This window comes from Muntiacus reevesi, chromosome 6 (assembly GCF_963930625.1).
Source record: "Muntiacus reevesi chromosome 6, mMunRee1.1, whole genome shotgun sequence".
Classification (NCBI taxonomy): Eukaryota; Metazoa; Chordata; class Mammalia; order Artiodactyla; family Cervidae; genus Muntiacus; species Muntiacus reevesi.
In genome coordinates this window covers 110311523-110327837 of record NC_089254.1, presented here as the reverse complement: position 1 = coordinate 110327837, position 16315 = coordinate 110311523, and the positions used below count along the sequence as shown (strand labels likewise).

Below are 16315 nucleotides of genomic sequence, written 5' to 3'. Positions count from 1 at the left end.
GGGTGACTAGCAGGCACCCAGCCCTGGAGCCTGCCCCATCAAGGCTACTCCATGGGGCATTCTTGGAATTTTTCCTTGGAGGTTATCTTTAGGGTCATACCATGAATAGGAAACTACTTTACACTCATGGGATATTTTTGATAACTTTTTAAAAAACAATTTCATTCACATGTCCTGATCCTGAACAGTTCTGGACCTGCTTCAACGCGGACCTGCCTGCTGAGGCCTAGGGTGGTGCAGATGGGAGGCCAGCACCCTTCGCCTTCCTCCTGAGTGGGGTCCCTGAAGGGCAGCCTCAGGGAGCACCCTGCGGAGAGGGGGCAGGCCCCGGGTGCTCCCCCTATAGGGGGTGGACTCGCTGGCAGCCTGCTCTGTCTAAACGCACTGTATTAAGTCCCCACGTTCACTGATCAGTGACCCTCTGCCCTTTGCCCGCAGCTCCAGCGCAAGCAACAGCAGGTGACTCTGGCTGACCGTAGAGATGGGACGCCCTGGGGGCCGCGAGGGCATGGGGGCCGGCCCCCAGGACCCAGAAGAGGGAGGCCAGGCTGACCGGGCAGACCAGCGAACACAGCGGTCTACGTGCCCTGGGCTCAGACCCAACAAAGTGCCCGGGGTCTCCCCTGATGTCATCAGAAGCATCACTCCTGTTGTGTTCCTGAGCAGCAACAGGAGGCAGGAATGCCACCTCCACCCGCTCAGAACGGCTGGCTCATCAGGGCCCTCTCTGGCCCCATGGGGGAGCCACCTTCCAGTTTTGGGGCCCTGCTCCCCTCGGGACACCTTGAAGGTGACAAGTGCACTCAGCCCTGGCCCCTGGGGGCCAATCCCACTCGCTGAGCAAAAACTGGGGAGGCTCACCTGGGAGGGGGCTTACCTGGGAGGAGGAGTTCACCTGATCGGGGGCTCACCTGGGAGGAGGAGACGGTGATGTGGTAGAACTTCCCCTGCCCACCCTGCGGGATCGCTCGGACAAAGAAGAACTTCCGGCCATCCTTGGAGAATACCGGCTCTTCATTCTGCGGACAGAAGCCATTGATTAAGTCTATAAACTGCTTCATTTGGTTTCGAGAGGTTGAACTAGGATAAAACACGTCTTGAGATACACTTCTGTGTCATTTCCAACGAGAGATACAGTGGAAGGGATAAAGTCTGTGTGGGGACTTTTCTCTCCTTGTGAATCACACGTTAAACCTCCAGCTTCCTAAAAGAAAGTGAGGAATCCAGAGACAACAGCTCAGCCCTCGGTAAGTGCAGGGTCGGGCTCCCCACTCACCTGTGGCCACAGAATTCAGGGGCCCCTGAAAAATTCTCCAGGGGCGTTTGCTAAACCATTAAAAAAACCTGAAATATAGTTGATTTACAGTGTCATGTGAGCTTCAGGGGCATAGTAAAGTGATTCAGTTATGTATGTGTGTGTTTATCTGTACATATATAGATAGATATTTCAGATTCTTTTCTATTAGAGGTTATTACAAGACACTGAACACAGTTCCCTGTACAGTTCAGTTCAGTTCAGTTCAGTCACTCAGTCATGTCCGACTCTTTGCCACCCCATGAACCGCAGCACGCCAGGCCTCCCTGTCCATCCCCAAATCCCAGAGTTTATTCAAACTCATGTCCATTGAGTCGGTGATGCCATCCAACCATCTCATCCTCTGTCATCCCCTTCTCCTCCTGCCTTCAATCTTTCCCAGCATCAGGGTCTTTTCAAATGAGTCAGTTCTTTGCATCAGGTGGACAAAGTATTAGAGGTCCTTGTTATTTTATATACAGAAGGATGTATATGTTAGTCCCAAACTCCTAACTTATCCCCGCCTCCTTTGGTAAACATAAGCTTGTTTTCTATGCCTGTGAGTCTATTTCTGTTTTGTAAAGAAGTTCGTTTCTATCATCCAGGGAGTTACCTATCATAATTCTGAAGAAGCACAAATCTGATTTTGCCTAAAAATGAATTCTATTCTTTCCATCCTTTGACCTTTTATTCAATAAAATCCACTGCATACTGAATAGCCCACCATGGAGATGAGAAAAAACAAAGGGAAAAAGCCCAGCAAACAAGGACTGACTCTGTGTGTGCTATGACGTGGGTGGGGCACAGTGTTCTCCGGGTCTCACTGTGCTTCTCAGCTGCTGTCTGAGGAGCGGGGCACTCCTCATGCCCATTCGGTAGGTGGCACATGTTTGCCTGGATCCTCTGTCACTGTTGGCTTCTCAGGGGGCTCAGAGGTACAGAATCCGCCTGCTAATTCAGGAGACTCAGGTTCCAGCCCTGATTCGGGAAGATGCCCTGGAGGAGGGAATGGCAACCCACTCCAGTATTCCTGCCTGGGAAATCCCATGGACGGAGGAGCCTGGAGGGCCATAGTCTACGGGGTTGCAAACAATCGGACACAGCTATGCACGCACGCGCTGTCTCTTTCCCCTGGGGACAAAACCAGCATTCCCAGTTTTTCCTGGGGGAGAGAATTCCAGGCTGGACTCAAAGCCGGCGCCTGGAGCGTGTGCCTGCATCCTGGTTTGCCCCCCACCCTAAAAGCTGAGGGGGCCCGCTTGGTACTCAGTCACCCCTCCTCAGGTTGGCGGTCGCCTGGATGGGCAAAAAGGAATTTTGCTTTGGGGGGGTGATACCCCAGCCTCTGTGAAGCTGTAGCTTGAAGGTTTCCGATTAGTTGGCCACAACATCCATTTTCTGATTCGAGGAGATCCGTGCTAAGGCGGAGGGGAACAAATGGTAAATAAACCCCAGCTGGCAGGAGGAGAACTCATTTCCCCGCGGTGAATGAACACATGCAAATGTGATATGCCCAGAGAAATAAACCAACATGTGATTAAAGTGACATTTAATCTTCATGAATATTTGCAGTAAAATGAAACCTCTAATCTGCAAATATTTATTTTTCTATTTAGAGTTGGAAGCATGGTATTTAAAAATAGAGGCGACGGAAAAACCCAGCCGTAAATCTGGCTTTTTACAGGCACCTTTATTTGCCAACCACAGGATGGATACCACAATACTGCATCCGTTTTCTGGGGGGAAATGTCTGCACTTTTGGCAGAGAAAAAATACTATGAGTAAATGTAATAAATTATTAATCCTGGCCCGAAGCCTTGCTTTTACACTAAGGCCCCACGCATCGCCATGTCACCTTTACATCCATCCTGGGAACATTCCTCGGCGGGAACGGGCAAGACCAGCCTTCGAACCTCGCTGAGACCTGGTTTCTCACGTAGCAGATGTATCTTTAGTGGACAAGTGCAATGACTTTTGACTAGGAGTGTGCATGTGTGCTGAGTTGCTTCAGCCCGACTCTGGGACCCCACGGACTGTAGTCCACCAGGCTCCTCTGTCCATGGGATTTCCCAGGCAAGAACACTGGAGTGGGTTGTCATTTCCTCCTCCAGGGGATCTTCCTGACCCAGGGATCAAACTGGGAAGGCAGGGGCGAGGAGGGGACCCTCTGACCCTGGCTTCCCCACTGCGCTCTGCCCATGAGGAGACAAACTGCACCCCGCTTCAGTTAAGTCCATCCCCCCTCCTCCGGCTCAGACAGGAACTGCCCGTGGCGGGAGGCCTGGCGCCCCACAACCCCGCTCCCCGCCTGTGATGGCCGAGCCCTTCCACGCCCTAGGCACAGGGTCTAGGATTCCACCACATCCCCTGCTTTGGGACCCAGGCACCCTCTCCCAGTCTTCACTGAGATATCCTGGAGACTGCTGCTCCCACAGATTCATTCCTTACAAAGTCCAGAACGACACAAATGAAAACATGTTCATAAAAGCAAACCCTCCGTGGCTTTGGGCACGTTCACGATGTGGCACACCCCCCATTGGGTTTCCATCTCCCGGGGGGAGCCCGGAATCCACCAGCTGCTCCCCTGCCTCCAGCGTGCCAACTGCTGCAGCCCCCATGCAGCCCCTCCGCTTCTTGACCCTGTCATCCTGGGCGTCTCAGGGACGTGGAGTCACACGGCGGGTGGCCCCAGTCACTTAGCGCTGTGCTCTCGGCAGCACGACCCACACCAGCTGCAGGGCAGGAACAACCCAGTCGCCATCACTGAAGAGCAAAGTGTGCTTTGCCCACCCGGCGACCTGTTGTTCAGCTGTGAAGCAAGTGGAAGTGGTGGGCGTGAGCTTTTGAGATCCACAAAGCACGTTGTCTGGCATGATCCCCTATTAGTGGAACAGATGACTTTACGCAGATAATGAATTTTTTTCCCCGACTCTTTCGCTTCAACCACTCGGGCATTTTGTGTGATTTTAAGTGGCACGTCATAACATTGTGTCTGGTGCTCGTGCTCGCATCACTGGTCCAGGTGGCACTCAAGAACGTCTCAGCTCCCCAGCGGATACTTTAGGATGCCCGAGCAGTCTCATTATGGGTATATCCTAGCGGGGACTTGGCATTGAAGTTGGACACAGGAAAAAAGTGGCCACACAAGTGTTCCTCTTCTGTATCAGGGGGGCCCAGGGCAGGACAGAGCTGTATCTAAAACATCGCTCCTTCTCTGAGGCTGCCGCCCTCCCCTGAGATATCTGACGGAAGGCGAGGCCAGACCGCTGACTCCACAGGTAACACGGCTGTGCACGGAGCTTCCAGGATGTTCTTAGAGAGCCACTGTGGACAGTGCAGCTTCAGGGACTCTCCACGGACGGACTCCACCCTGTCAGTAGAGAAGCACGCCTCTGCCATCCCCACCGCCATTCTGAGGCTCAAATCCAGTCTGATCCTTCACATAGAATTCTCAGATGATTTTCATCCCATTCGGCAGGACAAGAAGGAAGTGAGCTTTCAAAACCTTCCATGTGTGCTTTCTAACGTCAGGCTGTGCAACAAGAAAAAAGTAACTGAAGAAAGAAACTACCAGTGCTCAGGGTTTTTTTTGGTGTGAGCTGAATTTTTTGTTGGGGTGACTGACTGCAGGTCTCATCTGATCGCCTCCAGTTCCTCAAGCCTGGTTCACTTGCATCTCTTAGCTGAGTCAGGGACAGAAATCCAGGGAAGACTCAGCAGACCCATCCGGAGTTCCCCTCAAAGGAGGCTTCCTTGAACCAGGCTGAGAAAGTCAGGAACATCAGCCACATCTCGTCTTCTTTCACCAAAGTGGGCCTCCCAGGTGGTGTCAGTGGTAAAGAACCTGCCTGCCAGTGCAGGAGATGCAGGCTCGATCCTTGGGTCAGGAAGATCCCCTGAAGGAGGAGACGACATCCCAGTCCAGGATGCTTGCCTGGGGAATCCCAGGGACAGAGGAGCCTGGCGGGCTACAGTCCATGAGGCCTCAGAGAGTTAGACGCGACTGAGCGACTGAACATAGGTTAAATCCAGGCAACGTGTGTGGACTCGTCCCCCGTACACCAGAGGGATGCCCTGAGACCTGAGAACGCTGCATGACTCTGCACAGGGCTCTTGCAGCCCCTCCCACAGAGCCCACGGCTCTCCAGCCCTGCTGGGCCTCGTGGGGCGGGGTCGAGGGGGTGCTGAGCGGCCTTACGGCCCCGGCCCACGGAACCTTGCACATGTGTGTGTGTGTGTGTGTATGTGTGTGCGCGCACGTTCCTGGAGCTTCCTGTAGGAGTTAATGTGAGAAGCCATGTTGTAAAAGCTGGGGAAGGAGCACGTGGCTGGTAGAGATGGCGAGTGTGGGATTTACACACGGAACAGTTACCTGTCTGTGCAGCCAGGCTTCACTTTCATCCTCGTGTTTCTGAAACGAAATAAGAGCATTAGAGGAAGGCATCTGTGTACGCCTTGGGTCTGTGATTGACGGTGCAGAAGCGGTCTGGCTCCCTCCGCAGGGGCCCCATGGGCTCGGGGAGGAGGCTGGCTGCTCTCTGCCTCATCTGGCGCTGTGGCTCTGAGCTGAGCACACGTCCTCGAGCAGGGAAGACGTCACTCTCCCGGCTACGAGGACAGACACCCAGGGTGAGAATCCTCTGCAGGACTGCCATTCAGGGGTTACCCCTGACCAGGCACGTAGGCCCGTTAGATGGTCACCCCCGACCAGCCACGTGCCCGTTAGGCGGTCACCCCTGACCAGGCACAGGCTTGTTAGACGGTCATCCCCGACCAGTCACGGGCCCCATAGACGGTCACCCTGACCAGGCACGGGCCCATTAAAGGCAAAAACTTCTGCGTTGTGTGTGTGTGTGTGTGTGTGTGTGTGTGGACATGTGTCAAATTTCCAGTTCACAATGCTGAGTAACCCTCCTGGCAGACCAAAACATTAAAGGGACTTAGACCACAGGTGAAAAGCCAATCTGAGAACTGTGTGGAAAACACAAAAAGGGAGATGAACAAAGCCACCACGCCAGGAACAGCTGCTTAGCGGCATGGGCTGCAGCCTGTCCCAGAGCTGCTCTGCTCTATAGCCGTGGATTCTGACCATGGGCAGGACTGTCACCGCGGACCCCACAGGGCACAGACCCCAGGGCCCCGGGGCACGAGCCGCCCCAGCCTCTCAGCAGCTCTGTGCCCTCTCCTCCCTTCCTTCTTTCCCCTCAGGAAGTTCATCAGAACAACCCAGAACCTGCTCCAGACTGTATCACAGACAGAGTAAGTCACTGGCCCATGGAGGAAGCTGGTCCCAGCCACAGCTCCCTGGACTGTTCTTGGGCTGCAGGATCAGACTGTTTGGGGGTGTCTCCCAAGTCACGACATGGCTGTTTTGCAAGTCTGTCGCCTCCCCAGTGGGGAAATAAAAATTGAGGGCCTCCCAAAAATAAAAATAAAAGTTTAGGACCAGAAAAGGGTTTCCAAGAGACGAGCCTGGGTTGAGGGGACGTTTCTCGGGGCTCGGGAGTGTGGAGGACACGGCCCAGGGGCAGTCTGGCTGCGGGTCACTCCCTCGATCCTCAGGGGAGTCCGGCCTCCTTATTTACATTTTCTTTGCTCTTTGGGCCCCTTCCTTCGCCTCCTCCAACCGCCCACTGAGCCGGCCTGGGGCCACAGGAACACCGTGGTGACCTGCAGACAGGAGGCTGACTGCCCAGGGGACCGGCTGGCTCTGGCCGGGCTGGGGGCGCTGACGGTGAAAGGGCCAGGCCCGGCTCCAGCGCTGGGCCTGGGAAGTCAGGCCGGGCCACTCCCCGCTCCAGCGCCACGTGGAGGACGGGGAGCAGACCCCTGTGTGGAGTGGGCGGGGCGAGGTGAAGGGAAGGGACAGTTCTGTGAGCTGGTGGCCGCGCGGGTGAGCCGAGTCTGCAGCAGTTCTCAAGTCAGCCACCAGGCGGCAGCAAAACGGAGGCGTGCGAGCCTGGACCAGCCAGCGCTCAGCCTGTGTGTGTGTGTGTGTCTGTGCCTCCACCGCCCCCTTCTCCCCCCGCACCCCCCGCCGTGTGAGTCTCTCTCCCTGGCCCCCACGTGGCCCTGACGCCCAGGGCCGCGCCCGCCCGGCCCCCTACCTTGGTGCAGACCCCCGTGGTGGCGTCGCAGAGGGTGAGGATGGACACGTTCTGCGCCCGGCTCAGCCAGTTCACGGCGACCTTGGTGCTGGTGGCCCACTTGACCATGGTGATGTAGTACTCCCTGCAACAGAGGGCGCGGTGAGGGCGCCGCGCGAGGGCGGGCACACTTCTCTGCGAGCCGCCCCCCGCCTGTGCCCCGCGCTGGCACCTCCCAGCCGCCCCCGCCCGGGTTCTGTGAGCGGCCGGCGGTGCTGCCTGCTGCCCTGCTTTCCTGCCGCGGGGACCCCCAGCGCCACGTGCGGAAGCGGCCAGGACGTCTGAGCCTGAGCCGGGGAGGGCTCCCGGGGGACACCTGCCCCCCACCCCTCCCCCGGCCCCGAGGGAGGGAGCCGGGGCGGGGGCTCCAGTCCCCAAGTTCCCTAATTCTCCCGCTGATTAGGGAAACAGGGTGCCGCGGCTCTGGGCTCGTGGTGGACCTCATCTCACATTTGAGCTGTCACGCACCTGCTTTTACCCAAACCTGAAAACCCCAGACTGTTCTGGGGCACTCTGTACTCAGCCCCAGGTATTGGGGCTTCTGGTATTTAATCCAATTACCCAGGGCACCGCCCCCGCCAAAAAACCCAGGATTTTTAGAGGGAAAATGTACATTGATGAGTTAGAAGGACATGACAAAAAAAAAAAAACAAACAACCAACATCCAAACAAGCAACTTCACAAAAACACGTCCGCCCGCCCGCCCAACTCTATCTGTAATGAGATCTCGTGTTCAGAATGGTGACTTCACGTCTGACAAGATCCCTTATCGCTAAGACGCTGGGCGTTTGCGGGACGATGCCGGGCCAGCTGGAAGGAGACCCGGCACGCTCAGTAATTACTGTCGGCAGAAGGATCTAAACTACCCGGCCCACTGACACAGGCTTCAGCTAGTCAGGGGATTAAATCGCTGTGTCCCCCACTTCTCACGACCGTTAATCACAGCTGTTAATTCAACCAAAGCCGAGAGCACACGACGAACGCTGCAGGGAGGCCTCTGAGCCAGGCCGTCAGCTCCCGCGAGGCCGGCTGGAGGCGGGTGGAGAACGGGCCGGAACCCCGCACAGTCCCCGGACATTTGCTGCGGACACGGTGGAGAGCCGTTCGGCACAGCCCAGCTCATGCTTTCCCGCCGTCTCGGGTTCTGTGAGTTGTTGATCCTGCTCTCACCATCCGCTCCGCAAGCCCTCGGGCTCCGGGGACCTGGGCCTGCATGTCTGTTTACGGGACAGAGTCACGCCGCTTTGCTGTCGTGTCACCGCCGCGAGGCTGGGAGCTGCGTTTGTAACGATGGGACGTGACAGTCTGCCTGGATCTTTGCAGCCAGGAAACGTGTACTGAGCTTAGCTCCTTAAAAAGCCACTCAGGTCTGTGCCAGCCCGGGCTGCACACATAACACTTTGAATTTTCAGTTACTCCATAAATGAGCTCTGGTCCCTGTTGGCCAGACACTGCTGCGAGCTGGGCGGCTGAAAGGCCTGGTTTTTGGACCTGCTTGATGCAGGCGTTCCTGTTGAGGTGTGGGGGAAGTTCACAGAGACGGGCTGCAGAGGTTTGCTATTTAGAAGTGCAACCAAAGAGGTGAGATGAGGAGACTGTAGAGACAGTGGAATGGAAAATGAGAAAATGAAAATGGAAGAAAATTTGGGAAGCTCTCCCAGAAGGCAGAGGAAGCGGTCCCGGCAGGGGAGAGAAGGAAGACAGCAGATGGTCCTCACATTTGAGAATCTAAGTGCTTCTCACAGAGGGACTGGAGTGATGGGAAGAGATGCAATCGCTGAAGGCAGCACAAGATGCCTACATAGTACAGACGTGAACATGCAGATTAAAGGGTTTTCTGATTCCAAGGAAATTAACAAAATGCCTAAAAATATTCTCATAGAATCTTAGAAGTCTACAGGAAAAGAAATGCCACAACAATCCAGTGAAAAGGAAATGAGTTTTGAGAAAAGATATAGATTTATGCTGATCTCAGATTTCTCAGCTATTTTAAGCCTGTTCTTGTTCAGTCACTCAGTCGTGTCCGACTCTTTGCGACCCCACGGACTGCAGCACACCAGGCCTCCCTGTCCATCACCAACTCCTGGAGTTTGCTCAAACTCATGCCCATTGAGTCAGTGATGCCATCCAACCATCTCATCCTCTGTCATCCCCTTCTCCTCCTGCTTTCAATTTTTCCTAGCATCAGGGCCTTCTCTAATGAGTCAGCTCTTCGCATCAGGTAGCCAAAGTACTGGACTTTCAGCTTTGGCATCAGGCCTTCCAATGAATATTCAGGACTGATTCAGGACTGATCTCCTTTAGGATGGACTGGTTGGATCTCCTTGCAGTCCAAGGGACTATCAAGAGTCTTCTTCAACACCACAGTTCAAAAGCATCAATTCTTTGGCTCCTGGCTTTCTTTATAGTCCAACTCTCACATCCATACATGACTACTGGAAAAACCATAGCTTTGACTAGACAGACCTTTGTTGGCAAAGTAAAGTCTCTGCTTTTTAATATGCTATCTAGGTTGATCATAGCTTTTCTTCCAAGGGGCTAGCATCTTTTAATTTCATGGCTGCAGTCACCATCTGCCTCTATGACTGTGTGGATCATAACCAACTGTGCAAAATTCTTTGAGAGATGGGAATACCAGACCATCTTACCTGCCTCCTGAGAAATCTGTATGAAGGTCAAGAAGCAACAATTAGAACTGGACACAGAATAACAGACTGGTTCCAAATAGGAAAAGGAGTACGTCAAGGCTGTATATTGTCACCCTGCTTATTTAACTTATATGCAGAGTACATCATGAGAAGTGCTGGGCTGGATGAAGCACAAGCTGGAATCGAGATTGCTGGGAGAAAAATCAATAACCTCAGATACGCAGATGACACCACCCTTATGGCAGAAAGTGAAGAGGAACTAAAGAGCCTCTTGATGAAAGTGAAAGAGGAGAGTGAAAAAGCTGGCTTAAAAGTCAGCATTCAAAAAGTGACGATCATGGCATCTGGTCCCATCACTTCATGGCAAAATAGATGGGGAAACAATGGAAGCAGTGACAGACTTTAGTTTCTTGGGCTCCAAAATCACTGCAGATGGTGACTGCAGTCATGAAATTAAAAGATGCTTGCTCCTTGGAAGAAAAGCTATGACAAACCTAGACAGCATATTAAAAAGCAAAGACATTACTTTGCTGACAAACGTGCATATAGTCAAAGCTATGATTTTTCCACTAGTCATGAATGGATGTGACAGTTGGACCATAAAGAAGGCTATGTGCCAAAGAATTGATGCTTTTGTACTGTGGTGTTGGAGAAGACTCTTGAGAGTCCCTTGGACTGCAAGGAGATCCAACCAGTCCATCCTAAAGGAAATCAGTCCTGAATATTCACTGGAAGGCCTGATGCTGAAGCTGAAACTCCAGTACTTTGGCCACCTGATGTGAAGAACTGACTCACTGGAAAAGACCCTGATGCTGGGAAAGATTGAAGGCAGGAGGAGAAGGGGACAACAGAGGATGAGATGGTTGGATGGCATCACCGACTCAATGGACATGAGTTTGAGCAAGCTCTGGGAGTTGGTGATGGACAGGCAGGCCTGGCGTGCTGCAGTCCATGGGATCGCAAAAAGTCAGACACGACTGAGCAACTGAACTGAACTGAACTCTCACATCTGTATGTGACTACTGGAAAAACCATAGCTTTGACTAGATGAACCTTTGTCGGCAAAGGTGTTTTAAGCCTAACAGTATTTAATACCTCAGTGAGCTTTTAATAACCCATATCTTCTTGTTTAAAGCATGTCTTCTACTTGAACATACCCTTTATAAAAAGCTATTCAAAACTAAAGGCTTAAAATGAAAAGCTTCACATGTAGGAAGATGATGTCTGATACCAATCCATTCACAGCCAGTCCTAAACTACTACCAATCTGATGAGAAATTTGAATGCAAATATCAAAAGTAATTATTAAGTGATAAAATGATATAAAATAAAATAAACACTGGGTGACTATTTCATAGAATTATAAACATTTCATAAATCTTTTAAAGAAAGATTAAAAACAAAAGTAGCAGACATCACAGATGATGAATCTTATATTTAAGACACAAACATGCTATGTCTCTGGAATAGGAAACTAAACATGAGAAACTTTCAAAATAATTATCAGTCTGGGGATGTTTGCACTGATAGTATTCAAGCTCCATGAGGGCAGCGCTTCACCTATGGTCAATGCCTAACATTTTTTAAAGAAATGAATTTATTTCTAACAGAAAGACCAATGAGCTTCTTTTTTGAGAGGAGGGGCAGCTAATAAAATAATACTAAAGTTCACATATAAGAAGAAATGGATGAAAATGACAAGATAAAGAGGAAGATGGATGAAAAGGGATTTATTGCTAATGATACAGAGTAGCTATAGACTTTGTAACTGATATAACACTCAGTAGATCCATCATGATGGGCAGCTTTAAGTCACAAGGGTTTATATTAGAACAGAATAGTTTATCTAAGAATTTAATATTTAATAATATTAAACTGTCATCCCAAATCAGTAGGGAAAGGAAGATTGATACAATAAATGGTGCTGGGAAAATGATTATTTAAAAAAATGAGCAAATAAAGAACAAGTGTGCATTTCTAGATAAAAATATCAGGAAAATTTATCAAAATACTCAGAACAGTTACCTGTGGGTAGTGGGATGGCAAGTGATTATTATTTTCTATAATGCAGAGATGATTTTTTAAATAAGGAAAAGGTTATAAAGGATAACTGGAAGTTTCCAATTTAAGTTGGTGGATCTATCACATTTATTTCTGTCTTCTCTCCCCAGAAACGCAATCACGATGATAATGAAGGGATAAAGCAGGTATACACCCACATAAAGATTACAGGAACGGTTTTACCACATTTCAGACGTAAGAGTCTTGAGGGATGAGGCTGGTTGAAAAAGCAGCAGATTAAAACACCTGCAGAGTTAGCCCCAGAGAGAATTTTGGGGACCTGGAGGTTCAGGAGCAGTCAGTATGGGGTTGGTAAATGTGGTTGAACAGGAGCGCCATCTGAGAGTGTCTGGATGAGACAGATGGTGCAAGAAAAAACAGAGAAACCTGACCCACATTTAGACACATTAGTTCATCCAAATATCTTTCAGGGGGAAAAAAAAAAGGCATAATTCGCAGAGGAACGAGTGTCAGACTGACATCAGGTTTGTCATTGGCAACACTGGACGTGAGATGGAATTATAGCCCCAAATTTGAGGGAGAGTGGTTTTCAAACTGCAATTCTACATACAACTAAGGTTTTCAACAGGCATGAGAGAGACATTTTAAAATACTGCAAAACTCAGAAAGTTTACCTCCCGTAGTTCTTTCTCAGGAAAGCATCTGGAGGGTGTACTCCAGACGAAAGTGGAAGCACATCAAGAAAGAAGATGATGTGAGATCTAAGGAACAGTGGCTCCAATGCGGAGAGCAGTGAGGGAGACTCCCCGGGTGCCACAGTGACAAGGTTAAAGAGAATAGCTGGTCCAGACTAGAGCTGGGGTGGAGGAGTGGTCTCGCAGAAACCACGTGGGGAAGGAGGCGAAGCATTAGGATATCTGATAGAGTCTGGGGGAGAATGGTGAGGGTGTGATAAAATAAAGTAGCTCAAATAAAAATAAAGGCAATTTAAAACTCAGGGAAAAACAAAAAGCAGAACAAAAAAGAGACACGATCATAGGATGCTATTTAGTGCTACCAAGACAGACAATTACTTATGATAAAGTTACGCTGTTTATTGATTTTAGTCTTTCAGAATCAACCTACAGATAAATAAGGAAAGTTTAGTTATGGGTTTGGGGAAGAACGCAAATGGCATCAACTTCAGGGATACAAAAATATTAAAAAGGCAGAATTTTCTAGGTGGCAGTGGCAGAGAATGGACCTGTAGGAAAGGGCAGGACTTTCAGATCCATTTTACCAATGGGTTGTTAAAAATTCTTGCCTGTAGTTAATGTGATACGAGAGAAACTTGTAAGAGTACTGTTTCAGTTGATAAAGGTAACCAGTAGAGAAAATAAAATGCATATATACATATATATGTATATGTTCAGGTATATATATAGTTCATATATTAGCTCAGGTAGTAAAGAATCTGCTTGCAATGCAGGAGACCCCAGTTTGATTCCTGGGTCGGGAAGATCCGCTGGAGAAGGGATAGGCTACCCACTCCAGTATTCTTGGGCTTCCCTTGTAGCTCAGCTGGTAAAGAATCTGCCTGCAGTGAGGGAGACCGGGGTTTGATCCCTGGATTGGGAAGATCCCCTGTAGAAGGGAAAGGCTCCCCACCCCAGTATTGTGGCCTGGGGAATTCCACGGACTGTATAGTCCAAGGGGTCACAAAGAGTTGGACACGACTGAGTGACTTTCACTTTTATCCATATATATTCATACACGCACACACACAGAGATTAGCTTCCAGGTGGTAAAGAATCTGCCTGCCAATGCAGGAGATGCAAGAGACACAGGCTTGATCCCTGAGTGAGGAAGATCCCCTGGAGAAGGAAATGGCAGCCCACTCCAGTATTCTTATCTGGGAAGTCCCATGGACAGAGGAGCCTGGTGGGCTACAGCCCAGGTGGTCGCAGAGGTGAGACACGGCTGAGCACGCACATGTACACACGCACTGCCACCTGCAAGAGTGTGGGTGTGGATGGAGATGGGGGGCCGGTCACGGGGCCCGAGGGTGGCCTGGGCACACCTAGGCGGCAGGTACCCGCTGTTGTCACCTGCACTTGGGGAGGCGGGGCCTGTCCAGAGAGGGATGACCAGAGCAGAGCTGCTGACCCTGGGCCCTGGAGCAGAAACAGTCTCTGCCCCCCGAGTTTAATGACCAGAGTCAGTGGTCCTCAGGTGGGGGCCCCCAGACCAGCAGCCCCTGGGAAGTGTTGGAAACAACCTGAATCTGAGACTCTGGGTGGGGCCAAGGCACCTAACTGGTCTCACTGGTGCCCCGTTTGAGACCCAGCAAACTAATTGAGCCAAGTGGTTCCGGTGGGCAGACCATGTGGTCATGCGTCCGTGTTCCACATGATCGTCTCCACCTCCATTTCCACTCTCCCTAGACGGTCTCTGAGTTAACGAGCGACCTGGGAGGCAGATAAGGTTCTAAAGAGTAAAGAGAAATCTGGTTACAGTTAAAGGAGAGGAGAAAATAGGATTTGAACTGTGGAAAACTGTTAAAGAGATGGAAATACCAGACCACCTGACCTGCCTCTTGAGAAACCTGTATGCAGGTCAGGAAGCAACAGTCAGAACTGGACATGGAACAACAGACTGGTTCCAAGTAGGAAAAGGAGTACGTCAAGGCTGTATATTGTCACCCTGCTTATTGAACTTATATGCAGAGTACATCATGTGAAATGATGGGCTGGGTGAAGCACAGGCTGTAATCAAGATTGCTGGGAGAAATATCAATAACCTCAGATACGCAGATGACACCACCCTTATGGCAGAAAGCAAAGCGCTTTATCTGCCCATAAATACCGTTATTCATTCAAAGTGCATTTACTTAGTCAGGGGTCAGCGTGGACACGGTTGCAGGTGCTGGCATGCAAAGGCCCAAAGCCTGGTTGTAGGGGAGCTCCCGGTTTGTGGGGAGACAGAGAATCCCCAAGTTTCAGTACAGGGTGAGGACTGCCCTGATAGGAGGAGCCGTGTGGGAGCCGCAGTGGCTGAAACAGCGCAGCTTGGCCGAGAAAATCCTGCAGCCGCTTCACGAATCTCCAGCCAAACGGGCCTTCAAGTCAAAACACAGCGACTCCTCTTGCTGAGCAGTGTATGAATTTTTTATTAGTCCATTTGTTTCCCGTAAAATATTAATAGAGCAGCGTCTCCCGCGCAGGGATTAATGTGCCGTGTCACTTCTCGGCTTTCCAAGTTCTGGCAGGGGTTCTGACAGCCACGCGGCAGCGAGGGCCAGGGGAGCAAAAGGCCTGCTGATCCAGCGAAATCAAGGGCCTGCGACTGATGCTGGCGTTTCCAGTGAGGTTCGGCCCCTGCGTGAGGCTGGAGCGAAAAATACTTTGAGAGGACAGTTTTAAAACAAGGATGATGGTAACAGAAAGCATCACTGAACAAACGAAAACGACATAAATGACAAATGCTGCTGTGATCAAGTATGCGGCTCCGCACCTGAGCCCTGGGAGCAGCCTCTTACTTGGACAAAAACATCTGCAGGCAGACTGCGCTTTGCCAAACATAAGGAGGATGGGACTGTAAGACAAGTTACTATCTGATGTAGAGTTCCATAATTTCACTTTCTTTTTTTTTAAATAAGTTTATTTTTGTCTGTGCCGAGTCTTTGTTGCTGCACGGCTTTCTTTAGTTGTCACGTGTGGGGGCTGATCTATAGCTGTGATTCACGGGCTTCTCACTGCGGCGTCTCCTCTTGTTGCAGAGCACGGGCTCTAGGGCCCTTGGACTCAGGAGCTGCAGCACACACTCGCGGCTCTACGGCACAGGCTCCATACTCGTGGCCCTCACACACAGGCTCTGACGCTCCCCGGCACGTGGGGTCTTCCCGGACCAGGCATCGAACCTGTGTCCCCTGCACTGGCAGGCGGATTCTCTACCGCAAAGCCACCAGGGAGGCCCCAGAATTTCACTTTCAACGTAGGAAGAGACCACGTGACCTCACCTTTCCATCTGAGGGGCTGGCCGCACTGCAGGGCTGGCTGCTAAGATAACGAAAACACGGGCTAGCCTCCTGCTCTGCCTAAATCTGCCAAACACGACTCAGTCCCTGCATATCTAGGGACGTGGTCTTCAGAATGATTTCGCCTCCCTTTAAACACAAACCACAATAATTGAGAACACGTGTTCTTCACCAGAAGTTTCTTTCTGGA

At 51.0% G+C, this 16315-nt stretch overlaps 1 protein-coding gene across 1 annotated transcript in view; it reads right to left on the bottom strand.

Moving 5' to 3' along the window:
- DPP6 (dipeptidyl peptidase like 6) overlaps positions 1-16315 on the bottom strand; it is a 778594-nt gene that overhangs the window by 64524 nt on the left and 697755 nt on the right. Inside the window, exons 11-13 of the mRNA XM_065939554.1 lie at positions 7402-7525; positions 5667-5705; positions 912-1019 (exon numbers count right to left, since the gene is read on the bottom strand). Of these exons, the coding sequence (XP_065795626.1) occupies positions 912-1019; positions 5667-5705; positions 7402-7525 (271 nt within the window). The remainder of the gene's footprint in view (positions 1-911; positions 1020-5666; positions 5706-7401; positions 7526-16315) is intronic.